We start from the raw sequence: 22,169 nt of genomic DNA, 5'->3' as shown, positions 1-22,169 counted from the left end.
GAAAAATGTTTGTTGAAGGCAAAAGAGTCCCCATAAAATAAAATAAAATTAAAGGGCAACCCTTATCGTATACGGCAGTGTCAATATCAATTTAAACTAACCTAATGTTGTTGTCAAAAACCCTGGTCAGACAATTCTTTCGTTTTCTCTTTCTTCTTCGTCTCTTCAAGTGAAAGGGGTTTATAGGGTTTACGGTGGCTAAGCTCTCAAGCTTCACTTTCCCCATTAAAATCCTTTTCTTCAACCTCCGTACCCTATACTTGTATTGTTAGTTGTAATTTTGGATTAAAAAATGGGAATTTTTGAACCTTTCAGAGCTATTGGTTATATCACAAGTAATGTTCCGTATTCAGTTCAGAGATTGGGTACTGAAACTTTTGTTACTGTTAGTGTTGGTAAAGCTTGGCAGATTTACGATGTAAGTTATTCTTATCAATCTCTAGTTTTGGTTTTAATTTTTAAGTTCAAAGTTTTAATTTGTTGTTATTGATTTTCGTCTGCAGTGTGCTAAGCTGACTTTGGTTCTTGTTGGTAAGTCTTAAACACTTTGAAGTCTTGACCTGTGATTTTCTTTGTGGGGAAATGATAGTTGCTGCATTTTTTTGGTTGTTTATTACTCAATCTAGAGTTTGTTTGTTTTGAAGGGCCTCAATTACCAAGGAAGATTCGTGCTCTTGCATCGTATCGTGATTTTACATTTGCTGCGTATGGGAATGACATTGCGGTTTATAAGCGTGCTCATCAGGTTGTTTATGAATTTGAGTTTTTTGTTTTTTAAATGTCATTTTATTCTAATCTAACTTAACATGGAGCAGTCTTTGAAAAATTATATGCCCCAAATTGGCATGTTCTTTTTCAACAAGGACTGATGTCTAGCATGTATAGAAGAATCATCTGTTTATTTATTTTTTTGGTTATAAATTTTGTTGTTCTAGTGATTGACAACGGTGATGGTAATGCTTACAGGTAGCAACTTGGAGTAGACATGGCGAGAAGGTCAACTATTTGTTATTGTTTGGAGACCACATCTTAAGTGTTGATATTAAAGGGAATCTGTTCATGTGGGCATTCAAAGGGATTGAGGAAAATCTTGCTCCAGTTGGACACATTTTGTTGGACCAGAAATTCACCCCTAGCTGCATAATGCATCCAGATACGTACTTAAACAAGGTAATGTGAGAAGAGTTTGTACTTAAAATTCGAAAGTTATGTTCAGGATATTCGCTTTTGCTTTATTTTCATTCATTTACAAGTCCAATTGAATATTTGTGAAATGCAGGTGATAATAGGAAGCCAAGAAGGTTCATTACAGCTTTGGAATGTCAGCTCAAAGAAGAAACTATATGAGTTCAAGGGATGGAATTCATCCATCTGTTGTTGTGTTTCATCACCCGCCTTGGATGTTGTTGCAGTAGGTTGTGCGGATGGCAACGTTCATGTCCATAATCTTAAGTATGATGAGGAGTTAATTACATTTACACATTCTACACGAGGTGCTGTGACCGCCTTGTCTTTCAGAACAGGTAAAGACCTATGTATCGTATACTGAATTTTGCTTGGGTGGCGTTCTAGGGATGTTGTCTCTGCTCTGCGCTAATTATGTATAGAAATATGTACATAAGATGTATTTCTACCATTCATGATGATTGTATCTTTGTCTTCAAATCAAGACATTTTTTTTTCTTATACCTTACTCGTTTTTTTCCCTTTAAGATGGACAGCCTCTTCTAGCATCAGGAGGTTCATCAGGTGTTATAAGCATATGGAATCTTGAGAAAAGAAAGCTGCAGTCAGTTATAAGAGATGCTCATGACAGTTCAATTGTATCGCTGCATTTCTTTGCTAATGAGCCGGTGCTTATGAGTTCTTCGATAGATAACTCCATAAAGGTGAGATCATTTTCTTAGTATTGATTTTTGCGATGAATATATCTATAATATTTGGGTGCCTAATTGGTTTATTAGCATCCACAATCACGGAGTGTAAAACTTATCCTAGACTGCTAAAAATAGCAACTCAAAATAACAATTATGGGTGTTAACCACAGTGGACAAATGTTATCTTTATAATGGGAAGTTAAATAAGGCTAAAGAGAAGTTTAAAACATCGTTAATTGATATAGGCAGTGTTTCAAACTACGTAATATTAGTTGGTGACGGATGAAACAGCGGGCCCATTGTAAAAGTCTGTTTGATCAGCTATTTCACAATGGTACTATACCATTTGCAGAATTGGTGTATTTAGCATTTTGCCATTTCCATTGCCTTTTCTGTTTGGGGAAATACAATCGAAAGCTGAAATGCAATTGTTCCAGATACATGATATAGTTTTTTTGACCCATCATCTGTGGACCGTGATGTTATAAATGTATGCTTGAGGCTTATATCTTCCTTTAGTGCACCTGAAGCTTTGGACTTTCTGTAGGCTCGTTGAATAGTGATGGTTACTAAGCCTTTTGTGTCGGGCAATTTCATTGTTAAAGTTCCTTTATAACAAAAATTGTGCATATGATTTTTTTTCTCTGTACAGATGTGGATCTTTGATACAACTGATGGGGATCCTCGCCTTTTACGCTTTCGAAGTGGCCATAGCGCACCTCCACGCTGTGTAAGGTGAGTTTGTTTTTGCTGAGGATTGTCCTGTCTTCTTGTTACTGTCAGCTTCATTATAATAAAAAGAACAGGAGCAACATATATTGCGGAAGAAGTAAAAATGACATTACGAGTGGGGTCACTTTTTGTATATTGCAGACCACGCTTCGTTATCGAAGTGGATACGAATCTGAATGTCTTTCACTTAACTACAAAAGTATTGGCCATTACAATAATTATAGTGCCAGAATCGGTTCATACTGTCATGGAATATAGTGTATGCTTAAAATAGTGTGCATAATGTAGGAATGTTCTATCAACATGATTATATGATTCATATTAATTTTGTTACTGTTATTTTTTGTTAGTAAACAATCCTGTTGGTTGTAGTTACTCGTAATATGTTCATTGGCTTGTGCAAACCTATATAATAAGATAGGACGAACCAATGTGTTTGTCTTTGACGGTTGATATTAACCAAGTGAGAATGAGTTTTGACAGTTTTGCCTATGCCACATAACACAGGGTACACTTACTCCTATTCACTTGTAGGGCAGGTTTTTCCTCTAGAAGTTATATTGGGCCAAACATGTGCAGTTCAGCATTTTCTTTCCTGACGCAACTTCTGTTTATTTTACTCATCTTTTATTCATTACAGGTTTTACGCAAATGGAAGACACATTCTATCTGCTGGTCAGGATCGTGCCTTTCGTCTTTTCTCTGTTATTCAGGTAGTCTGCATTCTACTGCTAGCTATTCTTTTAAAATTTCTCTTTCTATATCTTATTTAGCATCTTTTGCAACTTCCAACTTTATGTTATATATATCGTTGTCGTGATGCGTGGCAGAGAGACAATCATGCACCAACTAAAACTTTTATTTAGTTCAGAATAGAGAAGAGAGTGTCCAGTTAAAAAGTTTTTTTCTTGGAACTATGTACCTTTTGCATCTTTTTTTCTTCGATTTTCTGTCAGTTCTTAATTGGTATATTTTGCTACACTGCTACCACTTGATTCGAATTTTGACATAATCTTTGTTGATTGCGAACTTTTATTACCAGGATCAACAAAGTAGAGAGCTTTCTCAGCGTCATGTATCTAAAAGAGCCAAGAAATTGAGGGTGAAGGTATATTCAGAGCTATGCTTTTGTCTTCTGATGTTTCTCCATGTATTAGATAATCGAGTATATATGAATCTATACAAGTGTTCCATTTTGTGTAACATAATGAAGGTACCTCAATTATCAATGTATTCTTTAAAAGCACCACATTTACTAGATGGTGAATGCTTCCATACCCCATTGCCAAGTCTGTTCTGGTTTGCCACATCAACTTGATGTGATAGGTCCTAATTTTTGGGTTTTCTTTTTTTCTCTATGATATCCAAAGTCCTGTCACTTTTAATATGCATCTAGTAGTAACTTGGTATTCTTATATATTTCAGGAAGAAGAGATAAAATTGAAGCCTGTAATTTGTTTTGATTTTGGTAAGTTCTTCCCCAAAAACTTCTGTTTTTATGCTTATATTGATTCCATACTTGAGCTTTGTACAACTTAATCTACCATGCTTGTTATCTCATCCCGTGCACCTGATAATTTTTCTTTGAATGCATGCTTAGACTAAAATGGTTCTCCATTGGATTATAGCTTTCCTTAATCACTAAAATGGTTCTCCATTGGATTATAGCTTTTCTTAATCACTTGATTTGCAACGATTATTTTTTCTTTTCTTTTTTATAATGTATACACTGAAGTAATGAACAGTTTCTATTTGTGTTTGATGTACTATAAGTAAGACAACTGTAATTTCCAGAAATGCAAATGTTGAGTTCAGTTAGTGATATAGAAAACAATGGAAGTTAGACAAGAATATATTTAGAGTCCTTTATGATTTGTTTGATAGATTTCTGATCCACCACATTCCCAATGTCAACCATTTTAGCTGAAATTCGCGAACGTGATTGGTGCAATGTTGTTACTTGTCATATGGATACTTCACGGGCATATGTATGGAGGCTTCAGAACTTTGTCATTGGCGAGCATATCCTGACACCATCAACGAGCGAGCGAACACCTATTAAGGTATTTATTGAGCCAATTCATAAAATTTCATTTACTGGTCCGTTTAACTGCTATAGCCCAAAAGTTACTAGGAAACCAACACTAAGTTCTAAGAGTATCAAGTCCTCAGGTTCATGTTTCGGTGCAAACACAGCTCGATGATTTAAGAGTCCAACTGCATATTCATCCTGGAAATTCATAATTTCAACATGTTTACTGTTTTTTTATTTTTTTTGTTGTTGTTTTCTTTTTTTTTGCAGGCTTGCACAATCAGTGCTTGTGGAAATTTTGCTTTCCTTGGGACAGAGGGTGGATGGATTGAGCGTTTTAATCTCCAATCAGGACAGAGCAGAGGTAGTTATGGTGACATGTCTGAAAGCAGAAACTATGCTCATGACGGTGAAGTGGTCGGGGTTGCTTGTGATGCTACAAACTCTCTTATGATAAGTGCGGGATATCATGGAGATATAAAGGTATTATTTGAAATTTTCTACTACCATTATATAAAGCATCACGTATTGTTTTATTTTTGCTGCTTAAGTATTCGAAAACCAAAGCCACCTGTCCTAGATCATAAAGAAAGTGATAACATTTAACTGTCCGAGTTGCATATAGTATTGGCGAATGAATTGGATCTACCATATTAGTTAAGTTACCATGTCCAGAAGACAAGCCAATCAGACTACAAGGACTGCCGCAGCATATGTTTTTCATTAAAACAAAGATTTCAAATTTTTAGGGTCCTTAAAAAAACAGTGCATCTATAGGTGACGATTATCATCCAATCAAATCATCAATGAAAACTGTTCTGGTTTACAGCTTCTGTACAACTTCGATAAAGAAGCTTGCATCACCTTAGTGTGACACATTTCTGTTGTGCTGTCTTTTTATTGCGTCTTTGCAGGTCTGGGATTTCAAGGGGCGTCATCTGAAATCTAGGTGGGATGTGGGTTCCTCTGTAGTTAAGATTGGTTATCACAGAGCAAATGGTAATCTTTCACTTTTCCAACGTTTCCCTTCATGTTTGACATTATCTCGGGAAAGATCTTGCTAAAGCGGTGTTGATATTTCAGGTCTCTTAGCTACTGTGTCAGATGATATGGTTATCCGTGTGTTTGATGTTGTGGCCTTAAGAATGGTTCGAAAATTTGAAGGTCATACAGATCGTGTTACAGACATGTGTTTCAGCGAAGATGGTAAATGGTTATTATCATCTAGTATGGATGGCACTCTTAGAGTCTGGGATGTTATCTTGGCAAGACAGATAGATGCAATCCACGTTGATGTATCCATAACTGCATTGTCTCTTTCACCCAACATGGATGTCTTAGCGACTTCTCATGTTGAGCAGAACGGGGTCTACTTGTGGTGAGTTTCCTCTCGATTTTTTTTGCAAGATATTCATTCTTATTAATGCAATTCGTGTGATCCACACGGACCTGATACAAGGCTGATTTCGGGTGAAGTTGGATCTAGTTATTTTTAATTCAAATTGCATTTCGTGTCAATCAGGGTCAATCAGGCAATGTTCTCGGGTTCCTCTAATGTGGATTCATATGCGAGTGGTAAAAAGGCTGTGAGTGTCAAACTGCCAGCTGTCTCTTCAAATGGAGATGCCGATAATGATTCTGATAACGCTACTGGGAACCAGTCACAAAACAAAGATACTGTTGGTACCCCACGTCTAGATTACCAAATACCCGATCTTGTTACCTTATCATTGTTGCCGAAGAGCCAGTGGCAAAGCTTGATCAATTTGGACATTATAAAGGTTTGCGTTGCTTTTTTCTTCCAATGGCCACCTTATATCTTTGTTTTGAAAATAAAATATATGAAAGAGATATTGTTCTTATCTAGCTTTCTCGGTTTCTGGCACTTGGACGCCACGTTACTGTTAGTGATTATTGGTGCAAACTCACTAGATTTGCAAATATTCAAAATGTTGTGCCACATTAGGCTCATCATTTCTTCTTTAGACAGAAGTGTTTATATTTTCAAACCACTTTTCAGATGCGTAATAAACCAATTGAGCCACCTAAAAAGCCAGAGAAAGCACCTTTCTTCTTGCCTACGGTTCCAACTCTATCAGGAGACATAGTGTTCAAGCCCAGTGATTCGACTTTGGAGGAGAAGAAGGAAAATCGTGACGCACTGGGGAACCACACGAGAGATCACAATTTACCAGCTTCCAAGTTTCTGCAACTTCTTCAAACCTCTGCCGACACAAAAAGTTGTAAGTTCTTTTTTGCTGCTTGTTACTTTTTAGGTTTTGACAAACAATTGATGACATTTGCGCCTGAGTAATATCAGCAATGTTGTTACTTTGAATGACTAGTTTCGATGGGGCATGCTCTATGTTTTGGTTTGTTCTTAGATCCCTAAATATTCGCTGATGGAAGATTTGTTTCACTTATATGTACAAGTGCTACCATCAAAGACTCTTCCTTGTGATTCTTCCAGAGTCATAGTCTCACCTCAATATGCTCTTTGTTGCAGTTGCAGTATTCACAAAATACATCAAGGATTTATCTCCCTCAGCTCTTGATATGGAGCTCCGGATGCTTCAGATCGTAGACGATGATGATGAACAGGAGCCTGAGAAGAGACCGGAGATGCATTTCATTGAGCTGCTATTGGATTACTTCAATCATGAGACTTCCTGCAGAAACGACTACGAGTTCATCCAAGCAGTGATCAGACTGTTTCTGAAGGTATCAGTTTGTTTTTCTTGTTGTTAATGGTCACATTACTTATAAATATATTTTTTTTTGAAAGATCTGCTTTATTGGAGATAATTAGCAGTTCAGATTATAAGATCTCTAGGTGCCCTCCAGTTTAAGAGGTGAGGTAGTATCGCGCACCATGAAATTGGAAAAATGCCACAAAAAAATAAAAATAAAAATAAAAAATCAATTGAATCTAAACCTTTGATTCATGTTTGGTTACACCAAAATCAATTGAATTTTTGCTTCTTGATCGATTTGGAGCAGGATTCCAGTAGATATTATCCTTGTAGAGTGGGCTTTATTTTGCATTTCTGAACCGGGAATGCAGAATCATATAGTAGTAGCTTTTTGAGTGATTGTGCATTACTGTACAGAATCATTTTACCATTCTATCATCGATATTTTGCATATCAAGTGGCAGCATCCTATGATTGTTTATCTGAGAATTTTATTTTTGTGAATGAATCTTATTTCCAATTCACCCTTTGTCTGTAACAGATTCATGGCGAGACAGTTCGATGCCACACACAACTACAGGCCAAGGCGAAGGAACTTCTAGAAGTTCATAGTCCAACATGGCAGAGAATAGACAAAATGTTTCAAAGTACAAGATGCATGGTTTCATTTTTCAGCAACGCTCAATTTTGAATGTCCACATTCGTGCGCGTTTTTGTTAAAATTTTGAGTTTGTGTATTATAAGCACTTTGGGTGCGTTTGTGGTAACTGCTTGTTCTGGTGGCAGCATTGATATGTTGTTTTTGTAAACTCTAAAGCCTTTAGGGCCACTTGAATATGATTTCTACTTTCTAGGGTCTTTCTTTTTCTAATTCTTTTTTTTTTCTCGACTCCATCCTTAAGCACTCTTTTTTCTTCAAATTATATCTAAGAAAAGAGTGCATGCAAAAAAATCAAGAATGGTAGTCCTTGCACAGTAGCAAGAACAACTGTATTATTAGTATAGCATTATCCTTATTGAACAGAATCCTATCATTGGTAAAGTACTAAAGAACCCATAAGTGTTCTCCTAAGCCTTGCATTCTTCTCATTCCACAAGTTCAACTGAAGGCATATAGTGTAATTCTTCCTTTCCTTAACACGCTGGTTTGAACTTTGAGCTGTACTCCCAGAGGTAGTAGAAGTATCTAAAACCTGGTCTGGAAGTTGAGGAAATCCATAGATAAGGGGAGTATTTACATTTTGATGGAAGGACCTTAAACTATAAGGGGAGTATTTACATGGCTCTTGATGTGGGACTAAGGTCCTCACCTTATCTAGGACAGTCTGAACATACAGACCTTTATTAACACACAGATTCCGGCTAAATAAGATGAAATGAGGGAGTATATTTTCCTACAAAATTCAGCTCAGTAACTAAGTTCACGGGAAATCTGCAGAGAAGATCTTTATTGTATTTGAGCTGAATGATTTATTGTATTTCACTTGTTGACCTAAGAATGAGCAATATTGCTGCAAAGTAGTAGACACTGAATTTATAGTAGTATCATCCATTAAATCAAAGAGCATAACATCGTCAGCAATATTTCTACTGATACGATTTAATCAATTGATTTGATGAAAAGAAGATTGATATTACAGAGAGACCTGGTGAGTTTATATACTCGACTCTCACAGACTTTCACCGACTTTCTTACACTTCTCACGTGCTCTTGGCACATACACACACTCAAATTTCTCACATTCACCAGCTCACAACTCTGTCTAGTAGCCTAGTTGGTGCAGACAAAAACATATGAGGAGGAGCATAAGGTGCAGCAGCAGTAATTGATGCAGATAGAAGTAGTAGCTGCAGGTGAACCATAATGCTGATAGTAGTATTAGTGCAGTTGGTTGTTACTGTCGCAATACTATAGAGGATAGCTCATACCAGGTGATTGTGAAGATTAGCAGGCTCAATGAAAATAGCTCAGCAGCAAATAGGCAAACCAGAAATAGTGGAGCAAGGAGGAGTGATTGTTGTCTATACCAAACCATCAACAGTGGGCACCATGTTTATACAGATGAACCATAAGCAATATTGTAGACCAACAGCAACACACAAGAACTGTTAGAAGAATAACTTGTAGTTGATATAGACTGTAGCACTTGTAGTTGATATAGGGAGAGGCAAATGAATAGGCTGAACTGAACACAACTCTCAGCAAGCACTAATTGCACACACAACTAATTTCTCTTCTCCCTGCAGAACTCCACATCAAATGAACAACAATCTGCCTTCAAACACTCACAGCAAGCACTAAGAGCACTTCTTGAAGTAATAACATGAAGGTATAATTAGAAGTAATAATATGAAGCACACACCAGCACCAACACTTTCCTGACAAGCTCATACTCAGCACATAGATTTAGCAGTTTGATATCAGAAGTAATATACATCATTCTCACTGAAGTCCACTTCAGATTCAAGAACTTAATCCTTTTGTTGCCAACTAACACAATGACGTAACTAAGATAGAGATGAAGAACAGTAAAAGATAAACCATTAAAGATCCCACCTATTCAATCTATAAGCAATTTTGAATAAACAAAACACCAGAGCAAATATCAGAATGTATACTTACTAGGGTCTTGCGGTGGCTATCCGGTGGTGATTTTTTTATAGCATGCATCACACTTGTTATCACATTTTATAGCAAGATCTATATCACCAGGGTCCAGAAAGGTATAGTCATCAAAGCATTTATCAAAACAAGCGATTTCTGATTTACGATATGCTGAAATTTGTCCTAAAAACATTCCCACTATCAACAACACTACATCATCCTAAGTTGCAATTTTTGCAAGTAACTACATCATCCTAAGTTGCAATTTATAGACAATCATCTATGGCTTACCAAACACGATATAAAGCATACAGATACGACTAAACATGGTAAAAGATTCTCCATCTAATAAAGCATTTGATTTCAAACTAAATTACTAATTGTCTTTAAAAGAAAAATATTGAACTCATCACTCGATCATCTTATTCTAGAAATTAACGATTTCTTTAATAGAAAAAGTATTTCTTCACTCTTTTGATCTCCACCTCCTGCCTTCAATTTATCTTAGCCTACAAAATCAAAGTTAGATATTATAAGCTATATATATTGCAGTACCATTATAAATCATGTTCTAGACATCCAAGGAAGAGTTGCATAGAGAAATGTTAATAGGATGACTTCAATAAGAGACTTGTGAGCATCTAAACAATCATAAATAAATCAATCAATTTTGAACAAACAAAACACCAGAGCAAAAATATCAACACAATTTTCGTAGAAGAGATTGTATACTTACAAGGCTCTTGCGGTGGCTGTTCGCTGGTGATTTTTCACATAAAGCATCACACTTATCAATACATACTAAACCAAGATCTACATCACCAGGGTTTGGAAAGCTACAGTCAAAATAGCATTTATTAAAGCAAGCGATTTCTGCCCTATAAACATTCCAACTATCAACAACACTATTCCTATCATTCTCCTGATACTCTTCTTATCACCTCCTTCCATTGTTTTAAAAAAATTAACGTTTTCTGATATCTTTAGAACGTTGTTTTTTTCTCCTCCTTGAAACTTTGATATGAAAGGAATCTACCTACAAAATGCTAATTTATATAGACTCGACATCAAAGGTATCCCTAATTAAGAATACTGCCTAATTATGGAGAGAAATTTAAAGACATAATTGGTCAGATTTTGTGGATGATTTTAGAATCCTCTACCGTCCCTGATAATCCTCCTATTTTCGGACAAAAATCCCTTTCCTTGAATGCGTTCTGGAGTAATTAATTAGGAACGCCGTCAGTACAACATGCCGATGTCAGTACAGTGGTAAAATCAACCTAACTTGTCAGCATCAATTTCTTTACTGACAAAAAAGAAAATACTATGTTAAAAAGTTAGTGTAACAACAACCAAACACAAAATGACCACATTGGCTCTGACGGAACGGATCAAATCATATAACAAATGAACCGGATTCGTCCATAAATGACCTGGTCAATGGTAGTAACATTAGATATATGAAGGAGCAATACACTGGCTGTAAATGTCATTACCCTTGGATGAACCATTAAAATCTTGTGGTCAGATGCTAAATTCAGATAAAATGACTGAATGAAGAATTAGATGTCTTACCAGAAACTAATGGTACCCTGTACAGCATGCGCACAATCTAGCGTTGGTCAATTATATGATTGGATATTTGTCGGCTTCTGAAGCGTGGTGATTTTAGTTCTGCATCAGAGGAGCACGTACGGTTGGAATTCGAGCTCTTGGGCAACCTTCCAGTAAGCAGCATTTCAAGGGAGACTTTAACCCCTGCGTTCATATCATTCTATTCTTAGTTTATTCTGTTTTAAATATCTGCTACAAATTGAATGACCATTTCCCCCTATAACTCCATCCAACTATAGCCTCGTTTTTTGAGAATTTCACTTTCATTCATCGCCAGTCGCACTTTTGCAGCGTCTTCCCAACTACCTTCGTCTGAATAAATCTTCGACAACAGAGTGTAAGCTGCATCATTTTCAGGAACCAGCTCAAGCAACTGCTTGGATGCCCATTCTCCCAACTCTCTTTTCCCATGAGTCCTACATCCACTCAGGAAGGATCTCCAAACTGCAGGCCAAGGTGCAAAGGGCATAGTTTCGAGCACGCATTTTGCTTTCTCAAGGTACCCATTTCGTGAAAACAAATCAACTAAGCAACCGTAATTCCCTGCAGATGGAACCATCCCATAAACTGAGCTTATCGTGTCAAAGAAGTTTTGACCTTGCTCAACAAGACCTAGATGACTGCACATTGAAATAACTGAAACAAAAGTGGAGTGACTTGGCTGTAAATTAGACTGTTTCATTTCCTCCAAAACCGCAATAGCTTCTGTGACTAAACCATGACGTGCATAAGCCATGATCATCGTATTAAAAAGTATACAATCAGCATATCTCACTGACTGATTAAAAACTATCCTTGAACTTTCAATGTCCCCACACTTAGCGTAGGAATCTATAACTGCACTGGCAACACACAGATTCATACCAAACCCAATTTTGATTACTATTGAATGAACAGATTTAGTTTGTGTGTGTGCTGCAACATCTGCACACCCATTTAGAATACTGCCCAAAATAAACTCATCTGGTTTCTGACCATCTTTTATCAGGCCTTTCAGAAGATCTAGGGATTGATTAATGCGACCCCCACGAACTAATGAGTAAATCATAGTCCCCCACAATGCCAAGTCCAATCTCTCGATTCCCCTGAAAATTACAAAGCAATCCTCCACCAACCCAAATCTCCCATAAGTGTTGATTAACGAAGAACAAACAAAATTCTGAGAACAAAAACCAGATTTTATTATAACGCCATGAATTTGCCTACCAACTCCTATGTGTTCAACTTCTGTACAAGTTCCTAGAATACTGCATATGGTACACTCATCCACTTTCATTCCTGACTTCCATAAATTAGCGAAAAGCTCTAAAGCTTCCATGGTACAACCATTCAAGTTAAAACCCATGATCATCTCATTCCATGAAGTTATGCTTTGACAGGGGATACCAATAAATATATATTTTGCAATATCAGGTTTCCCACATTTAGAGAACAAGTTGATAAGCGAATTTGCAACGATGGGTTCATTAGTGAATCCAAGGTGATAAGCAAGACAATACAACTGAAACCCCAGAGACAGATCAACTAACGATCCACATAACCTAAATAGAATTGAAAACGTAATACGATTTGGATATAATCCTGCTCTTAGCATTCTAGTGAACAAGTCTACTACCATGGCATCTCCTTCATGAGCAAACTCAGAAAGCACGGTATTCCATGATGCAACATCTTTCTCATGCATCTGACTGAAAACTTTCAAAGCAGACACCTTTTCGCCAACTTTGAAATACATATCAACTAGAGAATTCATCACTGAAGAACTCAGTTTTACTTCACTCTGAATGACCATGGCATGAATCTGTCTTCCAAAATTCAAATTGCCCAAACTTGAGCAACCCTTTATAGCACTGATGAATGTAAGTTGATCCATAGCCATTTTTTTCTTATTCATTAAACATAATAGTTGCAGAGCTTCATAGCTATAACCATTTAGAGCATACCCTTCAATCATAGTATTCCAGCAACCAACATTATAATCTTTTATACATTCAAAAACCCGCTCAGCCGTTCCGACATATCCACATTTCGCGTACATATACAGAAGTGAACTAATTACAAAATGATTATCCAAGCTACCATTTTTCAAAGCCAAACAATGAACAGATGAACCAAATTTTATATCCTCTAAGCTAGTACACCCTCTCAATACACTTCCAAAAGCAAACTCATTCGGACGAAACCCATTTTCGATCATCTCCGTAAAAATCTCTAACCCCAGTGCACTTTCTCCATTTTGAATACAACCCGAGGTAATCGAAGTCCATGAAACAAGATTTCTATCAGTCATTTCATCAAACACCTGTAATCCATTACCCAAAACCCCACACTTCGTGTACATAATAATTAAATTATTTTGAGAAAACATGTTCTCTGAAAACCCCAGTTTAATAACTCGAGCATGAATTTTATTCCCAAGAGTAACTGATTTTGAACTTGAAGAGATTTTGAGAGCATTTGCAATGGCAATTGGGTCTTGAAGATTGTGAATAGATAGGGTGTGTAAATGATTCTTGATTCGAGGCCAAAGAAATTTTGAAGACTCTGCAGGATAAGATGTGAAGAATTTTAGGTTTTTAAGAGCAAGCTGTGATCTTTTCATGGCAATAAAGAAGTGGTTACATTTGGCTTAAATTTCGAATCCTATATTTCGCGCGGAAAACAGAAGAATATTTTTTCTTCTTTTTCTTTCTTTTGACGGGCCAGGGTATCCAGGCCTCTTATAGCACCTGCTGCCACCAGGAAAACTCAAAACCCCGCGACCTCCCGTGCCAAACCATTTCGACACCTTCCGAACATAATTGGTATTCTGGTGTCGCATCTTCTTCCGTTCAATTATCTTCTCCATCTTCTCGATGAAGCGTGCTGCAAAAGCGACAGCATCGAAGGCGAAAGTTGCACCTGATTTCGAGGTACTGGATAGAGGGCGAAAATTAGCTGTATGGGTTATTAGGAGGACTGGATCACCAGGTGATCATGAATCAAGTGAGGAGGAAGAACCAGAGGATCGTCTGTTAGGATTAGGGGCAGAATTTACACCCCAAGCTAGACTTGCACCTTCCACTGATCTCGCGGAGAAAAGTTTGCACGACAGGTTGGAAGCTACTGGGAAAAAGCGAGTTGCTGCCAGGAAATTAGATGAAGAATTGAAGGCTACAAGTGAAGATGAAGATGAAGATGGGGAAGAGATGGAGAGCAGAACCAATGCTTTTACCAAATGGAAAGTGGCACCTGTTTTTCCGAGTTTGCATGGCAAGAAGAAACGAAAGAGATGAGGTCTAACCAACCACGGAACCAGGATTTTGCGTCGGGGTGGGCTATTTTTTTATTTTTTTTGCACACATCTAAATTGTAATCATAGAAATGCCATAAAAACATATGAAACGAGAACAACGCACTCTGCTTTTCGTTTCCTGTATATTAAGCTCAATTATAGTGAGGTATTTTAACTTGGGCCGACAAATATGTGTAGTTTATGGTAATATTATTATACAAAATGACGGCCGTAGGCCGTTCGAATTTTTTTTTATATGTGGGTATATCGTTGCATGAATTTCACATAACATGTTGAAATTAACGTCTATACATTTCAAGATCATGTTCTTGTTATCATTAATAAAAATACAAAAAAAAAATAAGTTTTTTCCAGCAGAATTTGATATTTGAGCTAATTTTCCTAGTTTAATTGGGCCCCAAAAAACAATTAGGGGCCTCACCCATTTTATTTGCACTCAGGGATGTATTAAAATTTTGTGAAAATACTATTTTACCCTCTATTAAAAATAAATCATAAAAACCTATTAACCCTTAATCCTAAACCCTAATTCATTTCTAGTTCTAAACTAAAAAATCACTCCCTCCCCTCTCAACTCTTCTCTTCTCCTCCATTAATGACTCCAAGGAAAAAAAAATTCACCCGAAAAATTTCAATTACAGTAAAAGGGTCGTCAATGCGACAAGCCTAAACCCTACCGATTTTTCATATGCATGTAGAGACCATAAAAAATCGTTAGGGTATATGATGATCAAGATAACGACCATATTTCTGGTTTTCATGTTTTTTACCCTAGATTAGAGTCGTTAACATAATATAGAAACCTATGACGATCCTCTATGAATGACCATTTTTTAAACGTCGACGACTCCAAGTGAAAAATAAACAGCCTCTCTGTCCCGAAAATTTTCAGAGTCGTCTTGGTATAAACACACAAAATAACGATTCTTTTATGTCCCATGCTAAGAGTCGTCAGGGTATATCATATTACCCTGACGATTTTTCATAACCTGGAAAAGTTGCAGGTTTGAGTAGTCATTTTTGGTGTCAATACATTGACGACTTTCTAGAGTCGTTGGGGTATACATCCCTCGACATTGATGACTCTTTCTCTGTGTTGTGACATACAGCCAATCCATGGGAGAATTTAAGATAATCTTACCATCAACACAATCATCTTTGTTGCTTGAACCTTTCCCATTAAGGGGTGACTCAATTTGAGTTTTAATGACCTTTTTGTCCTCTAATGGGAGGCCCCTAATTGTTTTTTGGGGACCCAATTAAACTAGGCTAATTTTTAGCCTCCGCATTGGGCCAAATTTTAGTATATATTTGAAAACAACACTAGCCGAATAATTTTTTACACGTTTGGGATAAGGTTAAATCCCGTAGCTGATAGGTTAAATTCCGTTGCTGATTTAAAGTTTCTAACCTAAAACAAAGACGAAGCCTGATTCTATATATCAAAAGGAACCAAGGACGTTACAAACTCTAAAAATTAGAAGAAGGAAACAACTAATTAACTAAAGTCTAAACATCACAAAGAAATTTAAGCTAGTTGGTCATCTGAATGCGTCAACTGGTGGGCTATTAATAATGAACTTCTACCTGGGATAATTAGTATTCTTTTGAGATTTAGGCTATCCCAGTTAGGCTTTTACATATTTTGGGGTGGGCTGTAGCCTACCTAAGCCACCCCCTCCTCTGTCCCTGGGTCTAACATCTTGCAGGTGAAAATGTTTAGGTTGTTCGTAGACGAAAACACTGTTGATTATTTTTGAACGATTTTTTGGGACCATGATTTTTTTTGGGATCATGGTTTTATTTTGGGTAAAGACATTAAAAGTAAATCTAGGTCATCCCTTATCTAGATATTTATATTAATACCTAAATTACCCTCCTAATTAATTTTGGATGATGATTAGCTAGTGTTAATAATAGTTAGTGTAATGAATTAGTGAGATGATTAAGTTAAAGATAATTAATGATATTAAAAAATCAGATGAGTTTTTTTTTTAAAGAAGTAGAATTATTGAGAGAGTAAAGTTAGAGAAGATGAAGAAGGAAAACATGAAAAACGATGGATTTTACCAACCATAACCGGAGGAAGGGTATTTGGGTACCCAGGTATGCTTCAAACTTAGATAATGTTGGTTGAATTGCTCCAAACTTTCAAAAAATGAAATTTTTTATGTAAATTCTGGCCAGTTCGGTTAACCATATGTCAACAACATGTAACCGAACACATCTGAAAGTGTAGTTCGGTTACCATATGTCAAGAACATGTAACCGAACACACCTGAAAGTGTAGTTCGGTTACGTTTTCCAAACACGCAGGTTACCGAACTCGCTCGTTAATGGAGGTTTTGGTCGTACAGTGCAATGTTCGGTTACCTAAGATAAAATGGTAGGTAACCGAACTTTGAACTTGACAATTTATTTGAGTACATCTTGTGTGTTCGGTTAGTTCACAAACTTCAACGCAACCCAAGTTCCCAACCGAACTTCAGGTTAAAAGTAACCTAGTGTTAGAAGTTCGGTTGGTTCGCAAACTTCAACATATTTTGCGAATCAACCGAACTGGGCTTATAGGTAGAGTTGGGTTACAAAGAAAACTTAATAATTTTGCGAACAAACCGAACTTATAGACTTGTATTGTTCTAATACAAGGAGTTCGGTTAAAAGTATTTTTTTCCGAATCAACCGAACTTTGAGTTCGGTTAAGAAAAAAATAATTTGTGATAACCGAACTTTTTACTGAAAAAAAAAAACTCCATTAAACCTCTCTGCAACTTCCATTTTCAACTCATTTTGATGATTAGTTCTCATTTATTCAACCAAAAACGAATGACAAGTAATGGGTTTGTGAGAATATCTTTGTTAATGTTTTAAATTAAGCTATATATATAGTGGTGGTGGTGGTAATCGGAGGTGGTGGTGGTAATCGGTGGTTGTTGGTGGTGATAATTGGAGGTGGTGGTGGTAATCGGCGGTGGTGGTGGTAATCGGTTGGTGGTGGTGGTGGTGAGAGGAGGTGGTGGTTATATATATAGAGAGAGAGGTGGTTATTGTGTTGGTTTTAAATTAAATTAGGTTAAGGGTAGGTTAGTCATTTCAATGTTCTAGGACACCCCTTATAACTATAGGGAAGGTGGCATAATAAGACCGTGGTCCCCCAAAAAAACCATGGTCCCTAAAAATCATTCTTTCTTATTTTTGGTTAAGCCACGGTTATTTTCTCTTGTAATTTTTTTTTTTCTGATGATTCCCAATTTCGAATTATGTATGAAACTAAAGAAGTTTCTGAAAATGTGAAAACTGTGAAAATGCCAGTAATTCTTGGAGAAAGGCAAACTATATTCAATAGTTAAAACAGCACAGAGGAGTTCTCTAGTTCACTGAAAAGCTGAAAAACTGATTTGAACTCCAAATTGCTTGAATCTCACAAATGTGTTCCTTTTACACGAGTTTAGGTATCCGATAATTTTGTCCAGTTTATGCACGGGAATATATACCTATAGAATCGATAGCCTTGCGAGCTGCCAACCGTTCTGCATCTTTCTTGTTGCTGGCAGGAGGACCAGTGTAAGTTTTACCGTTATATACTAATGAAGAGATGAAGATAGGAAGGGGCTCTAGTTGGGTCGTCGTATAAATAGGTTTCGACAGATTCATCTTGACTGCATACTCATTGAGAATGGACTTGCAACGTACTGTGTCTGTGTACACATATATCTCACTATCAGACACGTGTATATAAAAAGATACGTGGAAAGCATGCAGGCCAAAACATCATAACATGATGCGCTACGAAACACCAAATAAACCCCGAGGAGTTACTTTATCTCATCCCCAAAAGAGAAGCTAAGATCAACGGTGGAGAGAAAGTTAGCTGACACGAACGTGACAGGGGCAGAAGACACTTGTCTGACACGAGCAGACCCCTCAACTACCCACATTAAACACTCTGAGCAGTGTACGTGTCGATCAACCTGTGGAACGAGCGAGGATGCCTCTGCGGGATCAAGGGGCAAACGCATACCTCTGCGTGATAGACGCAAGGACACAAGAAGATAAGGTTTCAACGGTCTTCAGAGATGGGTCCCACATTCTAACCTTATAAATACCCCGTCTCCACCAAGAGGAAGGGGGATCGGAAAAATCAGGAAGAGAAGGAGAGAGAGAGAGAGATTGCAAGTGTAAGTTAATCATTTAGAAGAGAGAAACATGTAAACCCAAAAGTCATTCGACTATTCGTGTAACCGTGAAGAATATAGTAAAACAACAAACCCCGTGGACGTAGGCCTTAGTGCTGAACCACGTAAACCTTGGTCTTGTTTACATTTCAGCACTCTATATTTATTTAGCCCCATGGATCTTTACTTATACGTTTTGCTTTCTTTGCTTGTACTTATATCCCGTGCGCAAACGCCTCGCATGAAGTTGTTAGATGAGGCTATGATAAACCCGAAGGTTTTGAGCCAATGAATCAACACTAGGATATCATCATCACAAATCTCTTTAGATGATGATGATTGATTGTGAGCATTCGGATCCCTTCGTGGTTTGTGTGTTCACAATTTGGCGCTAGAAACAGGGACTTCGTCCCGGTAAAAGATTTATCTTGTCCTGTGATTTCATTTTAAATTGGCATATGATTGCTCTGATTTATCAGCTCGGGCCGTATAGATCATTTGTTAACTGTATTGTATTCAAAAACCCACCTTTTATCTTCGATAAGATTTATTGTTCTAATCCGCGGATTTACGATTTTCTTTAGATCTCGTGCGAACCCGTTTCTCTGGGGGGTTTTTCGTAGTTTTTATACTAAGGATCTCCTTTAATAAAACTTTAACCCGTATATTGTAACTTGCGTGTATTAATCCTCTCCTGGAAGAATGTATTTCGCCAACTAACCCGCTTCACGCGGATATTCCCGTTTTTTGTTTGAAATGCCTTATGCAGAAAGAACGTATTGTGAGTAAAGAAGGCGAGTTTCGGCGAGATTTCATTGTCAACAAAAGGACACGTGATGGAAAAGACGCAGGAAGCAGGAAAATCCAAAGCTTTGTCAAAAGAAACACCCAGGACAACCCCGGTCATCACCCGAAGCAAGCAGAAAGGAGATAAAGCTAAAATGACCAGTCAAAGGCAAGATACTGAGGAAATCACTTCACCTATGAACGCTAATTCAGTTGCAGCGGCGGCTCTCAGAGCAGCAGCGGCTGCGGTAGTCCCGAAGGCTGCAGAGGCTAGCAATACTTGCGCCATGAATCAACTTAATCAACCAAGAGAAAGGGTGGATGAATCCAGAACATTCCAACCCGTGCACCTTCTAACTTTTGGAATGCCACCAACAAATGATCAAAATCAAACCATACCGGCGGCTCTAGCACCGCAGAGGGGCACTCACCCCAATTTGGAAATGCCAGCAACCGAAGCTGAACCCCTGCCACCTTTAGTGCAGACCGTGGAGGAGGGCGGTACCATGGCTGTAGTAGCACGCGCTGGGACTCCCAATCAGGGGTCCAACCAATCACACCGACTGATGGCTGAGCTTGAGGAACTGAAGAAGAGCCAGCAGGTTTACGCAGATGCTGTAGCCCTGTTGGCCAGAGAAAATCAAGATTTAAAGGAGCGGATTGCTCTAAGCACGAAGACCAGCCAACAAATTGATGAAGCAAACTCCAAGGCACCAGAGCCAAACCGAAACTGTAGAGTCGTCATAGCGGCTAATGAAGACGCGACAAGGGGAAGTAGCGTATCCAACCCGGATTATGACGATGGAGAGTCAGACGGTAACGAGCAGAAGAATTTAGGGCACCACCGCGCAATGGAAGAACTACGAGATGAGATGATGGCCGAGATCAGGCAATTAAAAAATAAACAAGGCGGGGGGAGGTTAGAAGAGGTCATGAGAGAAGCTAACTCCACGCCCTTAACTCATCGCTTGGCCAACGCCCCTATTCCACTGGAATGCCCTGTCCCAACGTTCGAATGCTATGATGGATCCAGCGACCCTGCTGCACATATTCGGTACTACAACCGTGTCTTAGCTAGATGGGTCAGAACGGCGCTGTACTCTGCAGATACTTCCCGTCAAGCCTGAAGGGATCGGCGTTATCATGGTTCGATAATCTGCCATCAAACTCCATCCACTCATACGACCAACTCGCAGAGAAATTCTTAAGAACGTACATGTACAACAAGACTGTAAACACCGGAATGCATAAGCTCTTTTCACTAGCGATTGGCTACAAGGAAACCACGAGGGAGTACACTAACAGATGGCATAAGATCTTCCAAGCCATAGGGAGCGTGGACCCAGTGGTAAGCATCAATTTCTACAAATGGGGCTTAGACCGAATGAGTCCCCTATTTGTTGAAATTCATGGGAGCGTGCCTAAGACAGAGGGAGATCTTCGAATAATTATCGAAAAGCACGCTCGACTTGAAGAAATTCAACGGGAAAACCCGAGGGCATATCCGCAGAGGTCTCACCGCACCAATTCAGCGGAACAAACCAATGGGGCCAAAAGAAGTTGCTCAGGGGAGAGACCTCTCGAAGATAGGAAGGAACGAAGGGATGAACGAAGAGCAGGTGACCGAAAATTCGAAGATCAAGTTTACACGAAACTCAACGCTAGCTATGCTCGTATCCTACGAGAGATCAAAGGGAGGGAAAACTTGGAGTGGCCATGGTCTAAGGGAAAGCAGCCCCCGAGATCCGAGAAGTCTAAAGATTACTGTGAATATCACTGTTTCAACGGACACCAGACCGAAAAGTGCAAGAACCTTAAAATAATGATCCAAAAATTAATTGATGCGGGAGAGCTCAAACATTACGTACGAAAGGATGTTACCGAGGACAGATCCAAGCGAACCAAACCAGTCCAACTTCCGGAAGGAAACCGAACAATCAACACCATCTCGTGTTCTGAAGCCACAGGACCCTCACTTACAGCGCAGATAGGAAAGAGGTTACGGAAGCAATTCGAAGACCGCTGCGAATTATATAAGGTCGATGGGATAGTGGTGGACGAACACGAATAATGGATGGAATCTCCTATCATCTTCGATGCCGAGGATATCGAAGAAGATATGGAAGACCATAACGATCCCTTGGTCCTAACACTACCAGTAGCTGGATGTAACCTCAAAAAGATCCTCATAGACGGGGGAAGCTCCGTAAACGTCCTATTTTACGATGCATTCAAACGGATGAAGCTCCATGATGAACAGTTAATGACCTCTTATCACACCATCTACGGATTCAATGGAGCAGCCACGAATCCCTTGGGAGACATCGTGTTGCAGGTTAACGCAGGGCCCATGAAAC

The 22,169-nt window shown here is 38.3% G+C and overlaps 3 protein-coding genes across 4 annotated transcripts; 2 read left to right on the top strand and 1 right to left on the bottom strand.

Moving 5' to 3' along the window:
- Positions 1-137: 137 nt before the first annotated feature.
- LOC113299593 (WD repeat-containing protein 36-like) lies at positions 138-8,208 on the top strand. The gene is made up of 18 exons (XM_026548648.1): positions 138-418; positions 504-531; positions 645-745; positions 967-1,170; positions 1,280-1,523; positions 1,714-1,889; positions 2,530-2,612; positions 3,250-3,322; positions 3,652-3,717; positions 4,035-4,077; positions 4,533-4,672; positions 4,912-5,124; positions 5,556-5,640; positions 5,725-6,019; positions 6,164-6,422; positions 6,662-6,884; positions 7,148-7,362; positions 7,876-8,208. The coding sequence occupies exons 1-18, from the start codon at positions 293-295 to the stop codon at positions 8,023-8,025; spliced, it is 2,724 nt and encodes a 907-aa protein (XP_026404433.1). The 5' UTR covers positions 138-292; the 3' UTR covers positions 8,026-8,208.
- A 1,579-nt stretch (positions 8,209-9,787) lies between these two features.
- Positions 9,788-14,228, bottom strand: LOC113299592 (pentatricopeptide repeat-containing protein At2g13600-like). Of its 2 annotated transcripts, XM_026548646.1 has the most exons (3): positions 11,518-14,228; positions 10,676-10,775; positions 9,788-10,448 (listed from the first exon to the last, which is right to left on the bottom strand). In XM_026548646.1, exon 1 carries the CDS (start codon positions 14,156-14,158, stop codon positions 11,774-11,776), a length of 2,385 nt encoding a protein of 794 aa, XP_026404431.1. In that variant the 5' UTR covers positions 14,159-14,228; the 3' UTR covers positions 9,788-10,448; positions 10,676-10,775; positions 11,518-11,773. The 2 variants fall into 2 exon arrangements, with proteins under 2 accessions (XP_026404431.1, XP_026404432.1); XM_026548647.1 differs by lacking the exon at positions 10,676-10,775.
- Positions 14,229-14,411: 183 nt separating this feature from the next.
- On the top strand, positions 14,412-14,831 carry LOC113295962. The gene has a single exon (XM_026544288.1). The coding sequence runs from the start codon at positions 14,412-14,414 to the stop codon at positions 14,829-14,831; it is 420 nt and encodes a 139-aa protein (XP_026400073.1).
- Positions 14,832-22,169: the final 7,338 nt, after the last annotated feature.

This window comes from Papaver somniferum, chromosome 7 (assembly GCF_003573695.1).
Source record: "Papaver somniferum cultivar HN1 chromosome 7, ASM357369v1, whole genome shotgun sequence".
Taxonomy (NCBI): Eukaryota; Viridiplantae; Streptophyta; class Magnoliopsida; order Ranunculales; family Papaveraceae; genus Papaver; species Papaver somniferum.
This window is presented reverse-complemented; position numbering and strand designations above follow the sequence as displayed.